At 37.7% G+C, this 26,616-nt stretch overlaps 1 protein-coding gene across 1 annotated transcript in view; it reads right to left on the bottom strand.

Annotated features, from left to right (window-relative positions):
• Nucleotides 1-21,363: 21,363 nt before the first annotated feature.
• The window catches only part of LMO3 (LIM domain only 3), a gene marked incomplete at its 5' end in the record, with an annotated part of 56,601 nt that continues 51,348 nt past the window's right edge, over nucleotides 21,364-26,616 (bottom strand). Inside the window, one exon of the mRNA XM_080623601.1 lies at nucleotides 21,364-22,005. Coding sequence (XP_080479727.1) covers nucleotides 21,900-22,005 — 106 coding nt within the window. The 3' untranslated portion in view covers nucleotides 21,364-21,899. The remainder of the gene's footprint in view (nucleotides 22,006-26,616) is intronic.

Raw genomic sequence — 26,616 nt, forward strand, 5'->3', positions numbered from 1 at the left:
GAGGTGATCTTCAGGATGTACTATATTAGTGTCCGCACTTCAATAATCTGTAATGCCCTTTGTTCTGTGAAAAGTGCAGTAGTTTTTACACTTTGTCCCATTCTGAGAGAAAAGTATGTTCTGGAGTAGCAAAATGCTGTAAAGGATGGTAAATTAATTTTTAAGCAGCTCTGTTTAGAAGAGTGGCTGTAGGGCCACATAGAAGTCTTTGTCTTGTGAAGGATTTTGTTTGGGTATGAGTATTGTGGATTCACTGCCAGCTCATGTACAGTAGCAGTTTCAATACTGACAACATAAAAGTCAGGACAAGCTCTTTGCTGAAGCCATGCTACCGCAGGATGCTGCCACTGGTACTGAAGCTTTAGCATGTTCACTATGGTGATCAGTGGTACAAGTGGCACGGCTGAGGATGGCAAATGGGATAAGCCCCAAACCCAGCAGGAGCTGTGAACTGCCACCTCTTCTGAAGGCAAGAGCTTGGGAGGTGACCAAACTTTACACTACTCTGTGATCACAATGCTGGTAATGACTGCAGTCTAGGTATGTTTTATTCCCATAGCCTTTTCATCAGAGACACGATCCTCTACTTCTCATATATTTACCTGACTGTTTCCTCACCATAATTTATTGAAGCAGGACTCAGAAATTCTGTGTGGGTCATGAAAAATGTAGGTACTGCTCATCATTGAAAAAAAATGAAAAAAAGAGTAGGAAGGAGAAGAAATTTGTTGCATCTTGAAGTAAACAGAATGGAATTGGAATCTGAACAGATGAGTTATGTTTTTATGTTCATATCTTCTGTGTATCCATAACAATCCCAGGAGGCTTCACATCAACATTTTGAAATCTGTTTGATAAATGCATTCACATTCTTATCAAAATTGACTTGTGTTTGGATTTCTCATCTTATACTCCAATTAGCATTTGAACCCAATGCTTTAAGCACATGATACAGTGGTGTCTGGAGTGTATGTATTTAATTTAAATGTTTCAGATTGTTACTATTGCAGCTATCAAGTGCTATTTTATTTAATTTCTAGGGATTTTCAAGAGCTGATTTTATGATCATTTAGCTTACTTTGAAAATGTATTTTTCTATAATCTACTTTCTAACTCCCATTTCTGTCTTTTTAGAAATACAGAAAACAATTAAGATCATGTCAGTGCTGAAGACACTGAAGTCTTAGGTTGAAACCTAGAGTAGAACCTATCTTTCAAAGAGGAACAGGTCAAAGGAGTTAGTGGCTAATGTGTGTCTTAGAGCTAATTTTGAGGAAAGAATACGGAGTGATGCTGCTAGTATTTCCAGATATTTTTTCTCATTCTCCTTTTTTTTCTGATCTTGCTTTATGCAGAACACAAAAGTTCTTTACTAGGAAGCCAAATGAAAAGAAGATAAACCAAGAGGTGACATCTCCAATCGGATAACTGTACCTGATATAAACATATGTACATAGAGCAGTGACTTCTTCAGAAAAATGAAGTATTCCAAATATAAAGCTGTAGGATTTTTTCTAATTTGTCCCTACTATAGTAAATGAAATGGCAGCTACCATTTCTGCCTCTAGCAATATCAAAAATATGGTGAACTCAAGAGACAGAGACTGTTCAAGGCAGATGAGATCAGGCCTCTGTGTAACAGACACAGAAAATCTAGAAGTTTGTCATGATCCTTCCAACAGAAGCTGGACACAATGAGAAACAACGTAGTCAATTTTGGGCTCTCTTTCTGCTGGCTCAGCTGCTGGAAGGAAGCCATGGGATTAGATTGATCACTCCATGTGGAATACACCTCACAAGAAGGGTGTAGCATATGCTTGGCATGATGACCGCAAACTATTCCCTTGATTGGGATAGAGGGAGAGGGTAGAGCACTACACTTCCCTGGCTGATCACAAGCCATTCACAACACAATAAAATAGAGAAGCTTTTTTGAGGTGTGATAATTTATACTGGAATGGGGAAAGACACAGACCTAGTGTCTAGGAGGTGCAAAAAATTATTTTCTCTGCTCCCTCTTCCTTAGTCCTGGGCTACAACTTGTGACAACTGAAAGCACTACAGAGGAGTCACCATGGCTAAGTCATTTTATTGCTATGAGACTCTGCAAGGTGAGGAAAATCATGGCCATCCAGTCATTCAGTTAGGTTCAGAGGACGGTAGATTTTAACCATATTATGCTTCCAAACTCTCCTGTGAAGCTGCAGATGATTTCCTTTGCCTGAGACTTCCACTCTGTTAAAAGCAGAGAACTACCTGTCTCTTTGAGATCTGTGGTTGAAAAGGATATATGTCAGTTATAAATCACTGTTTCCTTCTGTCACTCATGGCCCAGGTTTTGCTTTGCATGTAGAATTCAAGCAGCTCCTTGTTTTGCAAAGAATGTAGCTGAAAGGAAGGAGCTAGCAATGGATTAGGATTTAGGAGAACTTCACTTTGCCACAGGCTTGCTGTGGGACTTTCAGATTTTTATCTCTTTGTGTTTCAGTTCTCCATATGTAAACTAAAGATAATAACGCTCCTCTTGGCTTGATCTTTGTCCTATATATTTAGTTTATAAACTTCCTGGGGGCAGTGATCGTCTCTTAGTATGTATAACACCTACCACAGAGAAGCTCAGATATCATTTATGGTCTCTTGTACTGCTATAAAATATCCATTAAATAATTACATTATGGCAGGCATTGCCAAATGGTCTTGTCTCCTCAGACTTCTAAACAATTTTTCTTAATGTACAAAAAAAGATTCAGCCTCAAACATCTGCGAAGATTTTTCTTTTGTGTAGAAGCATGTATGTACAACTGTGGAAAGAGACCTCAATGGCTACCGGGAAGCCTTATGGTCAGCTTTGTTCTTGTTTAGAACATATTCTTAAGTCAGAATTGCTTTTGGAGGATTGTTGAGCTTCAGGATATGTATGCTTCTGATCTTATTAAAATGAATCCTGTAGGCAAACAATTAATAAATAATTATTGTTCTGCATGCTGTTTAGTCATTTTGTTGGAGGATTAGTGCATAGGTGTAAAATACTGTTCTGGTTTCAGCTGGGATAGAGTTCATTTTCTTACTGGTTAGTGCAGTGCTGTGTTTTGGCTTTAGTCTGACAACAATGCTTTAGTTGTTGCTAAGTAATGCTTACCCTGATCAAGGACTTTTCAGTCTCATGCTCTGCCAGTGAGGAGGGGCACAAGAAGCCAAGAGGAGGCAAGAGACGGGACACCTGACCCAAACTAGCCAAAGGGGTGTTCCATACCTCAGCATGCCATGCCCAGTATATGAACTGGGAGGAATTGGTTGGGAGCCACCAGTCACTGCTTGGACACTGGTTAGGCATTGGTTAGTGAATAGTGAGCAATTACATTGTACCTCATTTGTCTTTCTTAGGTTTTATTTCTCTCATCTTTTATTTCAATTGTGAACTGTTTTTATCTCAACCCATGGGGCTTCCTTTTTTCCGATTCTCCTCCCCATCCCACCGTGGCAGGGGGGTGGGAAGGGAGGATGAGTGAACAACTCCGTGGCACTCAGTTGCCAGCTGGGGTTAAACCATGACAAACACTCAGATTCTCTCCACAGATATTACCCATCTGAGAAGCCAGTCTGCAAAAGCTCTGGACATCTCTTTCAACTCAACAAATTAGACCCATAATGAGATCAGAGAAAAGGCAGTACACTTGGTTTAATACTTACATGCAAATGCATTTGAATGTATAACATCTACAAGATTTCATACATTTAAATGCAAAAGTCTACATTCTTTCTTGACAAAGAGAAGGTAATTCATTGAGATCTGCTGGGGATAATCAATAATGTTCTTTCCAAACACCTATCCAAATTCTGCATAAAGATCATTTCTTTAACATAGTAATTTTTTAGCATTGGACAGCTCAGAACTATAAAGGTCTTTCTGTGTCTTTCACTATCCTACCAAAGCAGAAATTTAAAGAAAAAATCAAGTTCAGATACTCTCAAAATTTTTTCAAGCCCTCTGACAAATTTTGAGCTTCTAGAAAAACTGGCAAGTAGACATATTTCTTTAGTTTTATTTTATGTGAAATAAGTACCCAACTCCATTGCTGAGCTGTGTCCACAAGACACTCATGCTATCAAACTTTATTTCAGTTGTGATCTCCGCAAGATGAAACTAGAGGAGTTGATAAGTGTGAATACAAATTACTCTGACACAAGATATTGGCTGAGAATCAGGCCCAGGGTAATTGTGACATTCTTGCTTACATTTTGTCTTACAAACAAATAAAACCAGCTAGATGTAGGGAAAGTTTTAACTGTTGTAGTCCAAGATAAAAAAGGGGGAAATGATTATGTGAGAACAGAAACTGGGCTGAAGAAGATGCTCAGCATTCAAATCTGCCTGTTTTTTTGCTGTTTCCATCTTCCTCCTTTCCGAGCAGGAAATTTTCCCTCTCCCTTAAAATAAAGCTTTTTTTTTTGCATTTTTTTTTCTTCCTTTCTTTTTGGTGGTTGCAATAAGACAACTCCAATGAAAGTGGTTGTCATGAGATAATCACACCTCTGGGGGATTATAGGCATCTGGCTATGATTCATAAAATCCCTCAGGACTGATTCCCCCTTTCCCTTCTCCTTAAGATAACCACACCTCCTGCTGTGTTTTATGATTTCAAAAATACAGGTTTTGTAATTGTAATGTATAAATATTATTTATCTTGAGTTATTTTGCTTTGCTGCATTGTGCATTAAAAAAAAAGAAACCTACAAAAAAAAAAAAAAAACCACAACAACACAACAGAGGGATTTTCCTCTCATTTTTGAGAGTTCTCGCTGCCAATAACAAATAAATGGCTGACGAGTTCTTCAGAATATTTCCTGAGTATCCATCCAAGGCTGCCCTTCCTCTTCCCTTCCCTTCCCTTCCCTTCCCTTCCCTTCCCTTCCCTTCCCTTCCCTTCCCTTCCCTTCCCTTCCCTTCCCTTCCCTTCCCTTCCCTAATGTGTTTTGCCATACAGTAACATTATTGGAACACATGAGCACTTCCTTTTTTGATGCATCCTGTACCACCTCTTAACACTTCAATTGCTTGGCTTATCCTAAATACACTTCTAAACCTGCCAATAAGCTTGAGAATATCTGTTGCCAACTGTGCATACACACAAAATCCTGCAATAATTGGAACAGCATCATGTTCTGCTCATACTTTCTTTCCATTTCTATTAATTATGGAGTCAGAAATTAAAAATGACTGCTTTCTTCCAGTTTTTATGTGCACGTGGATTTTAGGACTCACTATAACCCAAAGATAGGGACACTTCAAAACAGGAAAAGTAGCAAAATCTGTAGTAGGAACTGCTAAAGACTTGGTTGGTTTTATTTACATATATTTTCCTCTAAATTTAACTCTGGATCTTGACATTTAGGTTTATGAAAGTGTTAACTTCTCCAGAAAGATTGTATTGAAACGCAAGGTGCATTTAGTGTTTTGTTAAGCATTCCTGCTTAAGAATGTGTGGATTTAATTCTTTTTAACACTATCATTTAAAAATAAAAGATGGTTTGCCAGAAAACCCAGTCAATCATTTTAAAAGTAATTAAAAGCATACAAATTTAGGTTGAAACAACAATGAGGAAATAAAGAGCAAGGGAGAGATCCAAAGCATGGCATTAGTATAATGCACTTGGTACACTGTAAATGCTTTGCAGCTTCTGAAATTCCCTAACAAGGTGAGTGAAACTATTCTAAGAACACTATTATCAAGAGACACCTTTGAACTGATCTATCCTGAAGAATAACCCCCAGAAAGATAAGGTGAGGAGGAAGGGAAGGAAAAAAATCCCCAGCAAAAATAAGAAAAAAACAACTTCCATATGTTTGTTGGCCACACAGCACAGCTCCGACTTCTGAGCATTTTCCCCCAATTATTTTTGTAAAGTATTGATCGCAATTTAATTTTGCAGTCCCAACATGAGAGGCGCTTCATGCTGAAATGTCTCACAGGAGATTGTAATCAGGGTCTAGCCTGAAGGTGAAGCACTAGAACATAGGTTTTACTCTATTCCTCCACTCTTCATCAGTTCTGGGATTGGAGCAGAGGGCATTCTCAGGCAGATTAATTTTTGACGATGGGATCGATGGAAGATGTTTTTTCCTCCTGACATTGAGTCATCTAATTTGCTGTTTATCTTTGGCTTATTGAGTTTCGAGCATTGTTAAATCATACCTTTCAGCTGTTTAATTTCAGATGTGGATTTTACATTCCCCTCTTGTACTTTGGCATAACTCTTTTACCTAAAATGAGCAGGGTGATGGGCCTTTTTTGACACCAGGTTACTGCTTTCGAGTCTGTTAAGTACTCCAAGGTAATGTTATAGTACTTTCTAGCCTTTTTTCTTTGCTTGTGGCCATAGATCAGATCATCTCCAGGGAAATCATTACTTGGCATCATTATTATCCCTAGCACCTTCATCTATTCTCCCTTGTTTCCTGACTCCATTGCTTGATGAAGTGCTTACTTGTGAGGACACCTTTAACTCAGGTCTTATAATTAACCCCTTCAGTGCTCAGGCTGGTTCATTTTTTGTTCCCTTCCTCAATAAGTTGTGATCTATGTGTTTAGCTTTTAGAGCAGCTTATAATAACAGCACTCTGGACTTGCCTGTAAAGCTATTTTCTTGGTGAAGCTAGTGGTTTTTTTCCCCTTGTTTTCATTTTAGTAGCAAAGTGAACATTTTGCCAAATACATTCCTAATCATAAATAAAAGGCTTTCACTCAAATGAAAATTGGCTTTACTTAACCTTTGCTGAAGGGTTATACATTATTGTTTTACATTTCATGGGGAATCCTCTAACCTTGGCTCAGCTCTGAACAGTCTGATAAATACTCTTCCAATTGTTAATTTTTGCTGACTTAACATAGATGCATACAATTATATATATTTATATATTGTGGTTACCAGTAAAAGGTGACTAGAAGGAATAAGGTATCTTTTTATGGGAAGCTGATAAATTATTATACATGATGTTGCTTTCAAATAGCCCTTTTAATAATCAGGAATATTTTCTTTGTATGTTGCCATTACCTTAGACTCAAGGCCAGGAAGGGCTAGTTTGTATGCTACATGGTGGTTCAAGAGATGTTATGAGAAATCTATTCCTCCTATTTGAAAGCTTAACATGATCAGTGCTTTCATTCCTGTCATGTATACACAGAGTGTCCATCACAGTCACAGTGCTCCTATGAATTCCATAGACAGCAGAGCTGAGTCATGCCAGTGCTTACTTTTGCCTAAATCACCCGGGAAATGACAGAACATTTCAGATTGCAGAGTGCCCACTGGGTTCTGCTAAAACAAGAGACCACAACAACTGTCTCTTGTGGTCTGAGACCATAAGATGTAAATATACTGCACAGTTATAAAAGTACTATCTCAATGATGGATGCAGTTCAGAGTACCTCTCTGGAAGTCTTAGCTCCTGAAGGAATGTACTGGCTGACATGTATGCCTCATTTTGCTCACAGCCTTGCTAATCTAGCCCACAACTGACTTACGAGAGAAGGGAGTTTAACCTTCAGTCAAGTCACTGATCTTGTTGCTTCACCAGTTCCTTGGCCATAAAAAGGGAAGGGTCATAATGCTCAGCATCTCCATCTGGACTTTTGATTCTTCCCTTTAATCCATTTTGGTCCTGTAGTCCTTCACAGTAGTGACTCCACCAAAACAGCAGCAGGAGTCCATCTTCAGCAGACAGAGGAGTGTGCCTGCCCTTCAGCACACAACCAAGCCACCAGTGACAAGAGTCGTGATGGTTGTGTCATGGGCAAAGGACCCCAAAGACACTACAGGCAAATATATGTATTCGCATGCACAAAAATGTGTATGTATATACATGAATAAATATATGCACATACATATTATACATATTCAGAATCATTCCTATACCTTAGATAAGATCTGTCCTGCTTTTTCTGCCCATTTAACTCATATCACTTCCAAAAGTTTTCGTCTTTTAGGCAGAAGGCTACCCATTTCACCTTCGAAAGGTAAAAACCTCAGCTCAAACGGCTCGAAGTTTGAGTAGAATATATTTAGGTCAATTTATGTAAAAAAAGTTTTCAATATACTTTCATTTTTTACAACTAACGGACATTTCCTTAGTTCAGGCATTTAAAAATTTAAGATGAAGGGTTTAAGACTAGGGCATGTTGTTGTGCATATAATAATGAAATGGTGATGAAAACCAAAGATGCTAGTTTAATGGATATAAAGTTAAAATGAAAATATAATAAATTATAATATAAAATAATTTAAACTAATAATTTAAAGAATATAGTAATACTAAAGTTAAATATTTTTATGATAAAAATCATTTACATACTATTTTAATTATATAAATATAAATATAATATATGAACTTTTATGTCTCTTTAAAAAGGGCTGTGTATACACAAATATAAAACATTATGATGGGAATGAGATGTTCTAGGGCAAGAATTTAGATTGTTTTTTTTTTAAAGAACACTGTGTTTGGAAATTAGAATGTTACAGTTTGAAATTATATCAAACTTCATGGATTTAGCTAGTCTTAACTTTCAGAGGTCTTGACAAGACTTAACGTGAAGCATGTTTTATCTCACTTTTCAGTGCCTGTATTATCCCCAGGTTTTAAAGCAGTACATCTCAACTGTTTTGCAGAGCATCCATCCTTTGGGCCTGGCTGTATATGCAGCTTCTCTAACACCACCTTTTCCACCTGCTCGTTGCCAGCAGCAGTTCTGTCCCTTCATGGCAGGGGAGTGAAGGTAGCTGTAATTACTGGCTGCAGGTGTAAATGCTTGCTCCCTTGCCCTAAGGGAACTGAACCATAGCCGTGATTAAAGGTAGTTAGCAATCCCTAATGACTACAAACATGCGGAGCTGATAATTACAACTACTTTTCATTCCACCACCCCTGAGGACTGACCTACTGCCAGCAATAAACTTTCTTAAGTTTTATACTTTTTTTTCAGAATTCAGATTTATAATAGTTTATTTTTTTAAGATTTTTTTCTAATCCTTCTTGACCTTTTTTGGATTTGTGACTGGTGGTTTGAGAAAGGATCTGATAGTAGCTGGGAAGGTGAGATACTGGTTAGAGAGGAAGTTTGACACAGTATGGTGACTTTCTGTGTTCTAATTTGTGCCAGTCATACCAATTCGTATATTACTTTTCTATTATCAAACCTGTTAAACTCTAGTTAATGTTACTTTTCACATATTAAAGTCAATTAAGAGCATATATACCCTGCTGCCTAAATTAACATATTCATGGTATCCACAAGAAGACTCAGTTATTTGATTATAAAGCGAATTAATATGTTCCCATCATTAGGCTCTGATACCTCCTTATCTGAAAAAGAAAGATGTACAAGTTCTATAAAATGCTTATTCATTAATCAGTTACATTCAAATACAATCCCCTTTGAAGATATGGGTAAAAAGCAGGGTAGGTGCAGTAGAAGGATTTTTCATGGTGCAATAGAAAGATACCCCTTCCTGTATTTGCAGCTAATGGTTTCTGGCACTATAACCATCTCTTATTGTCCCAGAGGACACATCAGAGCGTCTACTGTCACCTATGTAATCCCCCTTTATGACTGTTGCCACAGAAATGGCAGTCTTTTAAACTCATTGAAATCTTTTCTCTCTGCCTTTACAGAGAATTAGAGGCTGATTAAGAAAATGCAAACAGGAGGTTCTTGTGAGCCCTCCATAACAACATAACAGATTGTAACATCAGGAACTGAAGAAGTGAACATGCACTTAGTCCCTCTGAAAAAAGGAAAAACAAACATAAAAACCATATCTTTTTGGCATTTAAAAAATATCCTTTCTTCCTTGCTATATTGTAGCATATAAAACCCAAAATCAATAATGCAGAGCCACTGGTGGTAAAAATAAATAAAGAAATAAAATACTATAAGATGCTCCAATCAAAGTATCTCTGAACGGGCTCCAGAGGGGCAGGGTCATCCCTCGCCCTCTTCAGCTGGAGCAATTCTGACCAAGAGGTGAAGTTTCATATATGGTACTGATGCAAAGCCAGAAAAAAAGGAGTGGAAAGGGGATTTCAAGTTTGAAAAGTCTGAAGAGCAGACTCCTTCGAGTCAGGCACAAAACAATCAGTCAGGAACTTTCACATGACTCATATTTTTGACAGAGCAGAACTGATTTCAATACTGGACTAAAGATTTGCTTTGCAAATAATTATTGTATATGATCCTGCTGCTGGGGAATTTATTTCTTTAATGATAGATTGTGGGATAGTTCTGTATATTTGCTGACAATTCTGTATGATCTGGCCCTGGGAGAAGCAGGACCTTTACCATGGTCTATGGAAAGGGATTCCTGTAACTTAGATTTTCATGGCTATTGACTTATGTGATTTGAGGGAAACCATTTCACTTCCTTGATGATGATGATTCCTCCCTCACTTTTCCTCTCTTTTGTTTCTTCTGTTAACAATTTGTGCCTGGAACTGTACTGGTAACTGAATAATGCAAAGACCCAGTTTTATGTGGGTCCTTTGCGTATGTAAATCCTATTGCTTCTAGAAAATAACAGAAATATTAAAGTCTTGGAAAAAAGGCCCAAACAGCCCCACACGCTCCTTCATCTATTTTAGATGCAGCTTGGGTAATTTGGACAAATGAAGACTTTGTTTTTCTGTCTGTAAATAAATGCAGGCCTGGACTGAACAGTCTGAGCTTTAAAACGTGAGAATTATGACCATTAAGTCTGTGATTTGAAAACATGTCAGCAGAAAGCAGAGAACGATATGGACACATTTTGAGGATTACTGCTGTAGGATTAATTGAAACAAGCAGATCTATGGGGCACAACAGTGGAAGGAGCAAGCAATTGCAGGTACAAATATGCCTGGGGCTTGTCTAACTTCCATTAAAGTGAAAAGTTTGATAGCAGTAATCATTTCTGTCCCTTTACATTTTAAACAGCCACTGGCATTGCGTAAGTATTTTAACTGTGCTGGCAGAATTGTGGTCTTGCCAGGGAGAGACATCAGGAAAGGTGATAAAGAGAAGAAGGAAGCAGAGGTGCAAACATGCGTTTTCAGGAGAAAGGGTCTAAATGAATATCCAGAAGTCAAAAAATGGAACAGTTATAAGTCTCCAAGTTTGCACCAGTAACAATTACCTGCCTTCCAGCATTTTCAATTCTTGCTAACGAAATTCTGAGATGATGGCATGCCTGACTGGACTGGAAGGGTCAAACCCCCATCCAAGAACCTATGAGGCACACAAGTGGCCCCTGACAGAAGAGCAAGGCTGTGTGTAGTACTGGATCTTATCCCTTTCTCCCCAGCAGCTTGCCTCCTGTTTCTGCCTCTTGTTGCCATAGAGGCCAAATATCACAGCAGTGAGCAGGTCTGCGCCTGTACCTCAGTAGCCCCATTCAGGCTGCATTGCTTTACTGTCAACCTGCCTTCACTGACAGCTTAAGCTAATCAGCTGTCTGTGGTGTCCTGTGGGTGGAGAACTGCAGGATAAGGACAGAGGAGTTTGGTAGGGACAGAAAAAATCTTGAACTGCTACAGCAAAGTCTGTCAGAGGTTGGTTTTGAATGTCTTTGTTTTCTCTGACTTGCTTGTTTAAAGGGTAAGATGCTCCTAACCCTACTTTTTTAGTAATCTGGTTGCGCTCAGTTTCTGTATGTGAGCTCTTGCTGCATTGCTTTGCTGCTTGTAGAAATACATTATTTTGCCGTTCACAGATATGTGTGGATTAGTAATATCTAATCGACTGATGTCTAATTGGAGAGAGAGAGATGTGCATACAGGAGAGGTCCTCAAGGAAGATCATTTTTCAATGTCTTTAAGAGAGATGAGGGAGCACAATAACATATCAGAGTAAGTTTTCAACTCTAAAAATCTACATTCAAATTTTGGCTAAGGTGGTAAGTAAAAGTCAGTTTGCCATGACTTCAGCTGGCTTCCAATGAAGTTATTCAAAGATCTTCTGTAACACACTGTATGCTTTCACTAGCTATGAAGATTAGCCAGGGCTGTGGCAAGAAATTGATGTAGAATGGCAGAGGGCTGCCTCCTGCTATCCATTATTCTTCCCAGAGGTAAAATCCTATCTCTGCTGCTGTCACCAGCAGCACTTCTTTTGATTTTAGTGAAAATGAATCTGATTTATATGGGCCTTGTGTATGATCAGAGAAGTGTCTAGATCAAGTCTCTGTAACTGATTTTTGGTCTGTCTGAATTATATTGTGAACAATAACGAAAGAAAGAGCAAATGTCAAAGTTCAGATTTTCCAGCTTGGGGCTGGCGTAAGAATGAGGTGTAGATATGGGAGGAAAAACTGAATTTAAACAGGCTTTATTAGTTTCAGGGAGATAGCAGAAGTTGCTTTTATGGGCGATGTTACATAGTGGGCAATACAGTTCTAAAAGAACTGAGTCATCTCTTTGGGGAAGGTAGAGCCAGGTGAGAGAGCATATGAAAGAGAAATATTTGCTATACTGGCTACACTTATGTATTCCAACAGAGCCAAAGCGTGTTTGTTCCTGTGTTCTGTGTTCATAGTACGTTGGATTCAGAGGACCCACCAAAGATATGGTATGGGTTCAATTTTGGTTGGTTTGCTTTTTGTTAGGGACTACAAGAAAACACAACCATAGCAGGTTTGAACGTACTTTCTTTTTAAATTACAGCTGCAGCATTTCCTTCTGTGAATTTAGCCTCAAGGATCTTATCTACTCTCAGGTCTTTCAGATCACATCTCATCCACTTCTGCTTTGTGTAATCAACCAATTAATAATGGCTGGAGAAGCAGACAGGGATAATTGGCATACATTTTGCAGAATAATAATCATGAATGTGAAAATAAATTGTATAGATTGTAATTGTTTTCCTTGCCTCTCATTCTTTTGTACCATATTAGTACTTGTAGTACCTCAGAGAAGAATAGAATATAAGATGGCCATTCTGGGTCACACCAAAGTTCTCATCTAGCCAAGTGTCTGTTTTTGACAGGAACTACTAAAACATTGTTTGGAATTGTGATAAGAAAAACTAAGGAAGAGCAATCCTTTCCCCAGTACTTCTCCAGTATACAGCAATAAGTGGTTTTAGACAATTCCTAAGCTAGAATTTGTATATATTGCTGTTTTCCTGCTTAGATATTTTACATGCTTAAATTTCGCAAACTCCCACAACCACTTCCCTCATAGATACTGTGAGGTAGAAAAGTGGTATATTATCTCCGTATTATGGATTTTGAACTGAGGAGCAGAGACTTGAAATGCCACCATCTAAAAATAGATTAGAGCTGTTACAGTTCATTAGCACAATAAAAACTTTAGAACAAATTGATACCCAGCCTGTCCTTAAAAATCCAACCTCTCTATAATCTTCCTATTACAATACTACATGATGAGACAAGGGTGACTGCAACCCTGAAATTTTATGATAGTTGTTACTTCTCTTTCCCACTAAATGCCAGCAACACGATCTTATATAGGATGACTTCAATTACACAGAGTTGCTTCCAGATGACTTTCAGACTCCTAGACAAGGTATCTTCAATTAAAGAAGGAAAGGCGTAAGGATGTGTGGGATGTTCATCAGAAATTTGCAGATTGTTTAAAGGGATATTCAGGTTGTTGAAAATGTCAATAGCTCGTGACATTGTGACATCATATTCCCAAAATAAGTAACTTGTAGGTTAGAAGGACTTTGGAGAGATGGGAGAGTATATGCCAGGAGGTTTAAACTGATAGAAGCAGTATGCAGGAGGTTTCTTTTATCACTCGGACTCCACTACCTTGGCACAGTGCTGCTACTCTGTGAAAGTTTTTAATGCTCTGTCCTTCTTGGTTGCCCTGTGGCCCTCTCCATCACTATTATAGCATCTCAGAATCACTAATGTGTTTATCTTAATACCACTTTCAAGATGTATCAAGAGCCTGACCAATGCTTTCTACATAGACAGAAAGAGATAAAGTCCACAGTGGTGGATCCAGAGATACACTGCTGATGCCACAATGTCTAACCTTCAAGCCCTTGGCTCCAGGGTTAATATGTGCCTTTATTGCATAGATGATACTGAGCTTGACTTTGAAAAGAGACGTGTGTCTTGTATCCTGCTCATTTCACAAGCGTACATCCCCATTTCCAAGCTTCATAGCCTGTGAACCTTACTTCTGGGTAGATCTTCCAGCTGGCCATAAAAAACAAAGCAATGATGATTCTTTGTGGTTTGTTTTTGTTTTTTTTAAGAGGACTTTGCGGAGAAGAGAGTGAAAAAGTCTATTATATTGCTGCCAAAATAAACTGGGATGAGAGGCCAAAGCAGAAATTTTCCCAACCACTACAGTCTTAGTGGTGATATTTTATCACTTACTCAATGATTGAAAGACTGTAGGAACAAATGTTAGGCTGTCATTCTAAGTTAAAGACATTTGTTAGTATTTATCTTGCTTTATCTTTTCTGTTTGATTTTTTATTTGTTTGTTTTTAAATGAATATGCACTGTCATAAGGATGCTATGCCCCAGAAAAGCATTTTGTATTATGAGTACTGAAAAGCTCTAATTCAACTTCAATAAAAAAGGATCAAAATACTTTCATAGCTATTGTTACATGATTATTGTTCACAGCTCATATGTTTGGTTAACAATGTGGCATCTGATTTGGATATCTGGATATTATACTGCAGTCATGAATGGGTAATAAAGCCACACAGTAAATACCTAAAAGCTTTTACTAACGTAACTGTAAGAGTTAAAATGTCTATATTGGTTTTTCTTATTCTGTTCATCCAGAAAGCTGGTTACAGTACTAGCAGTGCATTGGTTGGATGCAACTGACAGAAGTTTTAATGATCTTTAAAAGGTCATTAATGTAAAGAAAAGCTTAGATAAATGATGTATACTTTGAATAACAGATAAAGATACTTAGAAATACTTACATATAACATAGGATTAAAAAAATAGTTTCCTGAAAGCAGAAAAATGCTTAAAATCTGGCCTTTCTTTCCAGATCTGTGCATTCAGTTAGATGAATAAAATATGTATGCATTTTTTCTTTGGTTTCACAGTCTACTAATAAGGTTTTCTATACCCATTATTTTAGATATGTGTCTCCTCCTAAAAACACACTGTTAGGAAGAACATAAAGAAAAATCATCGCATTTATATTGCTGAAGACTGTAGGTAGAAAGATTACTTTTCTGCATTGGAGTTTAGAGACACTTTTGTTAAAGGTACCACAGAGTGGTATATGATAAACAAGCACAACCTGATCCCAGCCAGATACAAAGACAAATCCATAGATTGTACTAATTGGTGCTTCTTGCTTTTGCTTGCTTACGTATTTTATAGAAAAGGAAACTTGATGTTTATGGTGAGATGTGAATCCTGATATGCCTGATATCCTCATCTTGGCATCTATGGAGAGATAGCATCAGGACAGGGAAACAAATTTGTCATTTCATTATCTTCTAATTTGGATTAAAACCACCTCTAAATAGCTGGCCTTCCAATGTGGTTCTTTCTTGTTATTTCTCAATGGCACAGCATATCACATTGATGAATGTAAATTGCTCTTGGCTAGTTTTTCAAAGTAACTTGACAACATAGTTTGATTCTGCTCTAACATAATCTAGAAACTGTTTCCCAGTAGTGGGACAAAGGGAATGTGAATAAACTATTAAGCAGAATTCCTTGCAGTTGCTTGCAATACATATCACATTTTGCTTAACTACAGCAATCTTCTTAGGTTCAAATGCTCTACTTAGATGTATTCAGTGATTACATGAACTGTATAGATTTCATACATTAGATGAGACCGCTTAGAATACTAATGTTACATGCTTTGCAATAATGCAATGAATCGCAATTTGGCTTTGATTGCAATAATCTGGAGTCAAATGTGCAAACCCTTGCTAATTTAAGTTGATTTTACCTTTATCATTTTGCATATTACATGATATAAAGCCACACAAACAAAAGCTTGTTTGGACTTACCGTGCTTTCCTTTTCAGAAAACAGAATTCTTTTTAATTAAAAACACTTTAAAAAAATCAGTATGTGTAATTGCTAACACCTGCTATGTGTTACTAACAGATGTTTCTTACTTACCTAAGGGAACTGTTATAATTACACTATAAGCTTATTGGAATGGCATTTAACCAAGACAGTTTAGGAACTTTAGCTGGTGACTTTGTGTTCTTTTATTCATCTTTCTTCTTAAAAACTTAAAAAAACACCTCAACCCAACCAGCCCTCCTCACTATTCTTCCCAGCTCATATTCACCAAATGCGGTTCACCACAATGAAGCTTTGGATGTTCAGCCTATACTTTCTCCTCGATCCACCCCTGAGTATCAAAGAAGAGTTTGGATGTGTTGTTCCAAGTGTTGCACTGGAGCCTATCTGGGCACAGCTCAGGATGAGGTGGTTGTGTGAGGTTTCATGAGTCGTGCTTGTAATAATTTGAGGAACGCAGACATGCTGAATGATCTTGGGCACCCCACTTAAATGTCTCTGCCTCTCTATTCTTCCCTGTGAAATACCAGCAATATGGCCAGTTGGGAGGTCTAAGTCAAAGATGTTTGCCCAAGGCTTGGAGATCTTCAGATTAAAGCAGAGGTCTGTATGACTGGTTCTGAGTGTTGTCCTGTGTCTAGGACCTTACAGTCCATAGGCAGGCTGGCCTCATGGGCTCTGCAGGGTCTGCTGGCACGGCAGGTTGCAGGAGGTACGGTGTATTCCTGCATCTTCAGACTTGACCGTAGAGCAACACACTCCACATTCTCCCTTTGCATCTTCATTTATGAAACTAATCACACAATTACCTGCAGGCATGTGTTAAATATGACACTGGTCTCTGCAAAATAATGGGCCAATTGCAAACAATGAATAAAGAGAGGCAGCTCCATTTATAACTGCTTTTTCAACAGAGCTGTGTTGTAATCAAAGTGATCTGAGGGTGACTCATTAATTAATTGATGTTCTTTTTTATTATGTGCTATTGAGTTAATGAGTAATTTGTGCTAGATAACTCTCTGAACACACTGATTACGTGAGATATTTTCTGGGCCTTTCATATCAATGACATGCTGAATAGGTGGAAGATGGTATTTGCTTATGTATACTCATTATTAGCAGGTTCAGGATGAATATAAATCAGCAGAAGGGCATTTTAAAAGGTATTAAATACATGCAACCCTTACTTTAAGGCTTTAAACAGATACTCTTCAGCTTTTAATGCCTTAAATAGTATTAGAATCACTTCCTTTATAATACTTCTGTCACCCACAATTGGCAGCTTCTAGAAAGGGTGCCTACACAAAAGATTTTTACTGGGAGCATGTTTGTGCTAATGGCCTATTACCTTGCACATATTGTATTTTGGTTTCCTTTTGCAAGATACTGAACAGTAAACAGGTTTGGTCTGCATTATTAGACTGAAGGTGGAGAAATGTATTAAGTGAATACGTAACTGGCTTTTTTCATCTAAAGTGGTAAAAAATAAAAACACTGTTCTGATGTACAGTACACACTTTGCTTTCTGTAGTTTGAGTTGTTAAAGCTTTTGCTTTATTGAAACCACAACATCTCCAATGCCATAGGAGTTTTTTATTCATTAAACAACAAATGGCTAAATTGATAATTTAGTCTGACAACAGCAGCACAGTGGAAGCTTTCAGAAGAATCAGCTAAATGTATAAAATTATACCCAGCAATCACTACAGACCTTCATTTTTGACATGATTTGTTCTAGGTACAGATGACTGTAAACTACCTACTGCTGAGAAAATTATAAGAAGCTGCTGTATATTACGTGGAAAAAAGCCTTTAAAGTATTTTGTAAGGCGAAACCTTGCCACAGTCCCTCTTTGTTTGTTTCCTTTCCCCACAGTCTCCCTTCTCACTGACCACTTTTCAATCTATTTTCTGTAATTCATTTTATATGTAGGCAATTTGGAACATTTGAGGGGTTGCTGGATGATTTTGTCTTTATTTACATTACATAAGCATAAATTTGAACATTTTTGGAGGGCAGGAAGACACAAGAAGGTGCGTTTTAAAAAAAAAAAAAAAAACAAACCAGAAAATATATTAAGCAAGATAAAAGTACAATTATGAAACACATCAACTTTTAGCCCTGGTCACTGCTTCTGCAGAATCCATGCTGTCTTGATTCATCACCAGTCATGGCAGGCAACAGACACAGCAGATTATGGTTGGCAGAGGAGCTTTCTACAGTTGAAAAATCAAGGTTTGCTAATTTGTACTTTTCCATGTGGCTTAAAAAACAGCAATCCAAGACTAATAGATTTAAAAAAAAATTATTGTTGTTATTATTATCATTTTTGTCTGGCTAAACTTGGAGATTTGTACAGACAAAGATGAAATATCCTAACAACAGGAAATGTAAGTGGAAGCATTCCTGCCTGGCAAATGAGCACTGAGCAACGGTCACTAGTAGAATATTTTCTTGTATGCGGACAGAGCATATTGACACACACAGTGATGGAGAAGGAAACCTAAGGTAGACAACTAAAAGCAACCCAAAAAAATGGTTTCTAGGCCTCTGTCAAAAAGATCAGTAAAGTGGCCTGACAGATAAATCTCTCTTTAATGTTGTCTTATGATATTATACTTCATTGGAGTTGTAAAGGTTTCTATTAAATACGTATACTACCAGTTATTATTTTAACAGCCAGTCAAGATTGAAGTTTGAAATACAGGAAAATGTGTATAATTGATCTATGACCTATGTCCAATCTAAATTTATACCATATCCTCTACATACAGATTTTAGATGTTTATGTGAATAAGATATAAGAGTTTAAAGTGCTCAAAGCAATGCTGTACCATTGCAGCACTTAAAACAAGTATATCAATCAACATTTCTTTATCTTTATGTCAATTAAGTTTGATAGAATGGTGAAGCTATTATTTTCTCCATAACACAATCTCTTTTGAGCACCCATTTTGAGCATATGCCCCAAAACACGTGCGTACATGTGAGTAACATGGCATGTAACAATAAGCCACTATTTTCCCATTCCACTCTTTTCATTTACACCATAGAGAGGTGAGCAGTGGCACTTTGTGGTAATGAGAGAGTGCTTTAGCATTTACAGCTCTATTAGTGTTCCCCTACAAAACCTTTCATTGGCTTAGTTGGTTTTGATGCCTTCCTGCCTCAGATCTGTGGTTACCTACTGCACATATGAATGCTCTGATTCTCCTAGAATGCTACTGGTAACATTTGAATGCATAGCTCTTGGTTTTCTGAAGAGCCAAAAATGCTTTACAAAAGCAGTGTATGCATTAGCCCTGTTCAGCACACAGGGTCAACTGAGGCACAGAGAAGTTGAGTGACTTGCCCAAGCTTACAGCAAGTCAAAGGCAGAACCAAGGTTCCTTCTTTCCTGTTCCCCACGCCTATTTCTGAACCAGGGATTTCTATCCAGTCTACTCATGGAAAGCAGAAGAGAGATCTTTTTGGTTTCTAACTGAAAGACACAGCACGAGCTGGAGGAAAATATTGAGACTGGAGTAAAAATGACATGATTCTTTCTTTTTTTGGCCATCCTCACCTTCATGGAAAAGACAACTTGTTTATTGCACTTGAAGTAGATTTGGAAGAGCCTAATAGTACCTCTGACATCAACTGCTTTGTTATCACAAAGACATTAAGGGACTGTAGAAGGGAGTGGAAGAGAGACTTGTGCTCAAGGTTAGGAAGGTAGTCCACAAAATAGAGCTAAATTTAATTTAAAAAATTATGTGGAGCTATTTCTTCTGATTAACAAGAATAGCTCGAGGTGTGGTTGCATTTCTTACTGGTCTTGTATGAGGTGAAGTCAAATGTTGTAAGCCATGCTTATTTTTAAAAGTGTTCACAGCCAGAAACAAAACCACAAGGTAACAACGGTCATAAGAACTAAATATCCATTTCTAAGTCAAACCACTGTGCAGTGTACTCCAAACCATACGCTAGAGGAACTACCCCACTGCATTACAAAGTTTCTTCCCCCATCCCCAGGAAACACACATTGAAATTGTGTGACAGGACAGGAAGAGCAGGGAAAGACAGCACTCAACTTCAGCAGACTTGAGCACTCTTAGTCTAAATAAAAACAAGAGCTCAGCTTCATAGCAATATACAGTATGGTGGGTTTCTTCTCTTTCCTTCCTGTTTTTCTTTTTCTCTTTTTTTTTCCCTTAATGCTGTTTAAAATGCAGGCTGTTTCCCAGCAAGCTAGATTACAGTACCAAACAGAAAAGAATTAAATATGCATTCAACAACTTTTTAAACATTCATTCTGCTTTCCTTTGCCAAACACCTGTAAGTTCTGTCAGAGGCATGAGCACTTAGGGACATCCTGCTGATGCAATAGCTTCATGGCTTTAAAAACAGCGGTCCACCTCTCCTAGAAAACAGACTGACTGCCAACAGTAGCTGTCAGCACTGATTCCACCTCTGTCCGAAGGATTTTAATTGCCAGTATTGATAGGACAAAGCTGTAGGATGTTGGCATGAACAGCAAAGTACCTGTGCAGTAAAAAGTGTGGTCGCTCTCACTTTCTGTATCAGTATTTCAAAGTTTTGTCCCATCTACAACAGCATTTAAATTAACTTCAGCATTCATGGAGGTGGGTAATTAATAACCAGTCACTCTCCTAGTGTCAGCTCAGGGTCATTTCCTTCATGTTAACAGACCCTCAGAGGGGGCTGTGTGCAGTGCCTTCTACTTTCACTTTTTTCTAGGGTTTGTTGAGGACATAACCCTGGAAAACTTTACGGAGTTAAGCCCTGGTTAAAAAAAAAAAAAGAAAACCACAACAAAACCCAAAAAAAAAAAAAAAAAAAAGGAAGAGAGACAGAGAGAGAACCCTCAAACTTTAAGAACTTTTAAAAATGTATATAACCAGAAGTCTTCTCCCATTCCCCTCTCCCCAAATTAAATGATTTCAGAAAAATAACATGTCTATTTTTTTAATATATATATAAAATAAGATACCCAGAGGCACTGGTTTGCATTAGGGCTTAATTTCCAGCTAAATTAATAATCAAATACAGGCATTTTGAATGCCTATGGGGCATAAAAGCAGCACCCAAAATCATTAACTTTTGCACCGTTTATAATATATCCCAAATCGGTCAGATTTGTTTTTCAAAATTTTGTAGTAAAATAAAAGTGCTCTTTAAGGAAAATCTATTCAATTAAACAGCAGACGCTTAACCCCTGAAAAATAGAGGCTTATAACAGAAGTGCTGATAGACCCTTAACCATAGCATCATTAGCAGCAGGTGCTGCTAGAGTTATTAGTTTTCTAAACAGTTTTAATGTAAACAGTATTCTTAAGCTCTAAGTGTAGAATAATGGTTGGGATTTGCTCTTTAATGCTTTTTACTAGAAAGATACAGCTCATTTAAAATAGCTGGTAGATACAGAAAGCATAAATATACAGTAAGTTTAGACACTGATTGTACTAAATGCAACAATACAAAGAAGCAAACAGGAACACAAATGGTAACACAATAAAACTGTATTACATTTGTGCTTCAAATATTACAATACATTATATACAATAGTCCAAAATAAACATCTCATGCCAAATGACACAAAAAGAAACAAAAACCCCAAACAAACCAAAAACCCCAAGAGCAAGCAAAAAGAATCCAGCTGTATGTACAGTACCTTTTTAATTAACATTCAACTCTGAACTGGAGCAATTTTCACTACATACAGATGCAGTCCGCCTTTTATTTCACGCAACCATTCTGTCTCCCTATATCTATGCTATTCAGTAGGTTCCTGTGTCATTTCTTATATACATGTTGAGCAAAAAAGATAAAAGAACATAGTGCTTTGTATTCTTAATGATGTGGCATCAGATCAGCGAACCTGGGGTGCATAACCTTCTTTCATTAAACCCTCTTCATAGTCTGTTTGGCACAGAATCATGTTGTTCTTCAGGAAAAATTTGTCTCCAACGCAAAATCTGAAATTACAATAATAAAGGGAAAAAAAAAAAAAAAGATAATGTCAGGATGAATGATGTGATATGATCTTACACATAAGGACTGTACAACAAGTGTTCACAGTTTCGTTGTAGTGACCGTGCAGCTCATACCTCTGCTGTCTGTCGCAGCGCACACAGGCACACGTGTCTTTCACGTACATGAAAGCCCCGCAGAGGAATCGCTCTGGTATCAGAATTAATCTTGTGTTTTCAACAACATCTAGTGTATTCAAGTGCTTTTGCCTCCCCAGCCAATGGCTTCATTCAGATCCCACCGGACACTGTGGGAGTTTTGCATCAGGTCAGGGGCACACAGATAAAACAGAATTAATATCCCAGGCTACTGAGTTGAGTGAAAAGTAAATGTCCTGCTTTCACACAAATTAGAAGGAAAACAAAGTGATTGTGTGCTGTAGAAAGCTCATCTGAGATACGTTACATTTGTGCAGGCATACGGTAAGAATTTCTTGTTATATTCCAGTTGGATATCTTACTAGAATTGATTTAAACCAACGGTTCTAAGAACTGTTTCTAGCATATACACAACTTTACATATATTGTGGTAAAAACTAGACACACACAGGCAGGTAGGCAGAGAAACCGTTTTCTTTTTTCTTGTAGGAGCTGATTATAAATTTAGTTACTGAGCTAACTGCTCCCTCTCTTGTGGCATCAGTATACCTACCTTGTTATACTATTGTGTTCATCAGAATGACCTGATTGCTACAAAATGCTACTGAGGTATTTTATTTGATTTTCTCTGATGAGTAGGAAAATCATGTGATGTTAACGCTCCTGGCTGGGTGCTGGCTTCAAACTTTGAGCAAAGTAGGATTTCCTAGCTAAGCAATATGCTTGAGTATAAGAAAGCTTTTCACTGACATCCCCCTCAACCCTTCCCCTTGACAAAGCTGATCTTGAAGATACTTAGGGAGCAAGTGAATAGGGCCAATGCATAGAAAAGAGTTTCCTTAGTGACTGCCTTGGCAGGGTTACGTGCCTTTGTTTATAGTGAACTCTGCAGCTATAAAATATATTGGGAGGCACTGCTCACATTATTCCAATTAAAATGAAAGAAAGTAACCTAAATGAACCCCTTAACACTGATGTGAATAAATGAAACTAGTTTCTAGCAGCTAATAATGGATCTCACTACATAAAGTATTGTTTAATGTGTAACGGATTATAATGTCCTTTTTTGTATAATTTCCAAATGGTGACATCTTGGACACAATTAGGGTCAGATATAAATGCTTGTGTTGTTTACGGTAGATTTAACAGCAGAGTAGCTATGGGAATAGCTGTATATGTATTTAATTGTAACAATTTAACCTTCAAATAGTGGTGCCTGCTGTAGTTGACCCAGCAAAACTACGTAAATGACACAGGTTGACCCGCCTGACCTCTGATAGTGGTCTGTCTTTATTGGGTAGTCAATTTCTAATGATGTTCAAGCAGAATTCTTGGTGAATTGTCACAGATTAAATTGTGTATGGAAAGCAGTCCTTTAATGTTTTGTGAAGGTGGAGGTTTAAATGAGTAGCAGTTGGACTGATTTACATTTGTGAAGATTGGAATGCTAGACAAACAGTGAACCCATTTATTTTCCAACTGGGTAGCTTTGGAAATTTATCCTTATGTTAGCTAAATAGATAGAGGGAAAATAGTGTAATAAAAAAGTGGATTGAAAAGAATTAGCTCTGCTCTTCAAGGAAAATTGGTTTGTTTATTTGTGGACTTTTTTTTTTTTTGTAGGATTACTGCCTGCTGACGATGGTGATTGAAAATAGAGATTATGGAATGATCCCGAAATCTTTAAGTTATTTATGGTCAAGACTCTTTTATAGAATTTGCAGATTCCCACTATCCTTCCCACCCCAATCCTGCTATATTAGGCTACTAAGTACACAAAAGTATTTTGAGTAGGTATATTGAAATGCAGAATTCTTGAAGCAAAAAAGTTCTTTTTGGCAGTTTCTCTGGCTTCCATCTTAAATATCTTTGTTCATCTATTAACAGTGCTGACAAAAAGTCTCTTGTGCATCTTTCCAGATTAGGTAAAGGAATGTTAATTAGTGCTAATAAGTAAAAGTGTTTTCCCCGAAGAATCTATATTTAAAAAAAAAAATGAAAAAAACCAAGTCCTTCTTAGATGAACATATAGATTAATATGGACTAAAGCAGGGGAAGCTGTGTATTGTGACACATCATCCATTACCTTTTGCCCACAGATTACTGATAGGGAATGAGTATGAGATGTCTGTCCAGCTGTGCCCACAACTGTGGATGATTTTCTGGCAAAGAACTGCCACATACCCAGATCAACAAGTGCCTACGTGGAGTTCGACATGAACCAAGGGACCACTAAAGGTGAAGGAGGATGGGAGTGAGGTGCTGGGAGTAAGAATCCCAGCAAGATAAGAAGGAGCTGGAATTTACTGAGTTCCTAAATTGTGGACTGTGGGCAAGTTTGAAGGTCAGGTTCTCACACCTGTGCTTAACCAATTACATGTTAGTTGTTAAGGGCCTTAAAGATATGTATCCAATCACAATGTGCCAAGTTATTGTAAGCAAATTTAAGCAGTAGTATATAAAGAGTTAGTTTTCTATAATAAATGGCTTTTATCTGATCACATTGATCTCCGACTGAGTCCATTCCGCGACACACAACATCAGAGGAATATTACACAACAGGGCATCTCTCCTTGTGGGTCAGGTCCTCTGATCACCCAGCAGAAAGCACTAACTCTGAACTATGAATGTTATTCAGCTACATATTCTGTTGCGTTCCAGTGCAATACAGAGCTTAGCAGACTAATTTGCTTAAAATATTTCGTAAATGAAAATTAAACTGCTGTAGTACAATTCACTTACACAGTAACACTTGATATTTGATATTGCTAGCATCAAAACCCTGGCTGAAGAATTTTGTTTCTCAGCCCTCAAAGATGTGCCATGGTTTGAATTTAACTGCAGCAGCTACACAAGGGAGTCAGGATGCCTTTCCCAATAAAAAGTGTCAATGCCTTTTGCTTTTGCTATGTTAATATGTCGAGCTAGAAATGCTCTACCTATGTCTACATGGCATTTGACAGCTTTATGCATGAGTAGCTTTAAACATACACGGTTCCACAAATCATTTACCTTCCAAGTGTACAGCTGGCTCGTGGAGAGGCTGCCAGTGGCCTGTCTAGACATGCTTGGCTGTGTGATAACCTGTGGGGTGGGGGTCTGTCTTCATGCTAAGACATCCTCTGAGTTCACATGGGGCTGCGTTTGCAAGCTGGGTTGATCCTCTGTGCCTTGGGGAAAACCTGTTATTTGCGATACTTACAGTCCAAATTCTGAAACCATTTTCATATTGTGCAAGTTCAGCGACCAAAGCACATTGGCAGAGACTGATGCTGAGACTTGTGAGTGCCCCTAGGTATCAAATGGGTGAATTATGCACTCATTGGGTGACAAAGAAGTAAGCGTCAGGTGAAAAACATATAAATGCGCCATGTTAGCTCCCAAGTACAATGAGATAAGGAAAGTGGATGGATGAATTATGACAAATTCTGTCCATCCACACTTTTAGCCTTATATGACTCCCAGAAGCAGATTTAGCCTCTTCTGAAATCAAAGATTTACATCTTACAACTACTTCAGATTGGTTTTGAAAACTCAAGGATTTAAACCTGGCTCAGCTTTAACATGGAAAGATAAATTCAAGCCTAGCCTTTGACCTCCGCCAAGTGTTGTGTGGTTTTTCTTTGTGGTTGTTTTTTGGGTATTGTTTCTGTTTTTTTTATGGAATTGGCACAGGATTTAAATCGCAATTTGGGCAGGTGTATCAAAAGGAATCTAGGAGCACATTAAGATGCCATTTGGTTAGGAGTATATAATGAGGCAAGACTATAACTTTTCTAGCAGGTAAGACGAACAGGGAAAAAATATACAATAGGCTGCATTAACATGCCAGATTGGATTTACAACCATAAATTGGTAATAGTACTTTTGACACGACTGTGACATTAGTAGAATGACCATTATAATTAACTTACATCCTAGAACTCCTGTCATATTTTACAAAGGCAAAAGGAAGGCCATTTATATTGCAAAATGACTTCTGTTATCACCTTGTTTGGAAGGGAAAGGTGTGCCTAGACTGATCACAAGAAGCATAAAACTTCAGTTTTAAGAAATAGCTATTTATTGTTGAGAACATGTATTTAAGGAGATCTCACTGCTGTCTGTCATCTTTTCTCATGTACAAGAGATGTGTCAAGGTACCAAAGACTTCTTAAGAAAGCAAGAGAAATATTTCTGTGAATGAAGATGAGCGTGAAGTGCCTCCTCTGGTAATGTCAGATCTTTGCTGTTGCAGAAAGAAACAGAATCTGGAAGCACTTAGTTGATTTCTTCTGGGATAAAGAAAGCTCAGACTTACCACATCCATACCTTTCCCCTCTGCTTTATGCAATCATTGATGTAACTTGTCCTCTGCTTTTCCTCCTCTCCTCTTTTTTCATAAAATTCTTTTGAGTTGCCAGTATAACTCAAATTAATGTTAATCTAAATGAATCTCTAAGAGAACAAAGCCTCTCT

This window comes from Psittacula echo (genome assembly GCF_963264785.1).
Source record: "Psittacula echo genome assembly, chromosome: 1".
NCBI lineage: Eukaryota > Metazoa > Chordata > Aves > Psittaciformes > Psittacidae > Psittacula > Psittacula echo.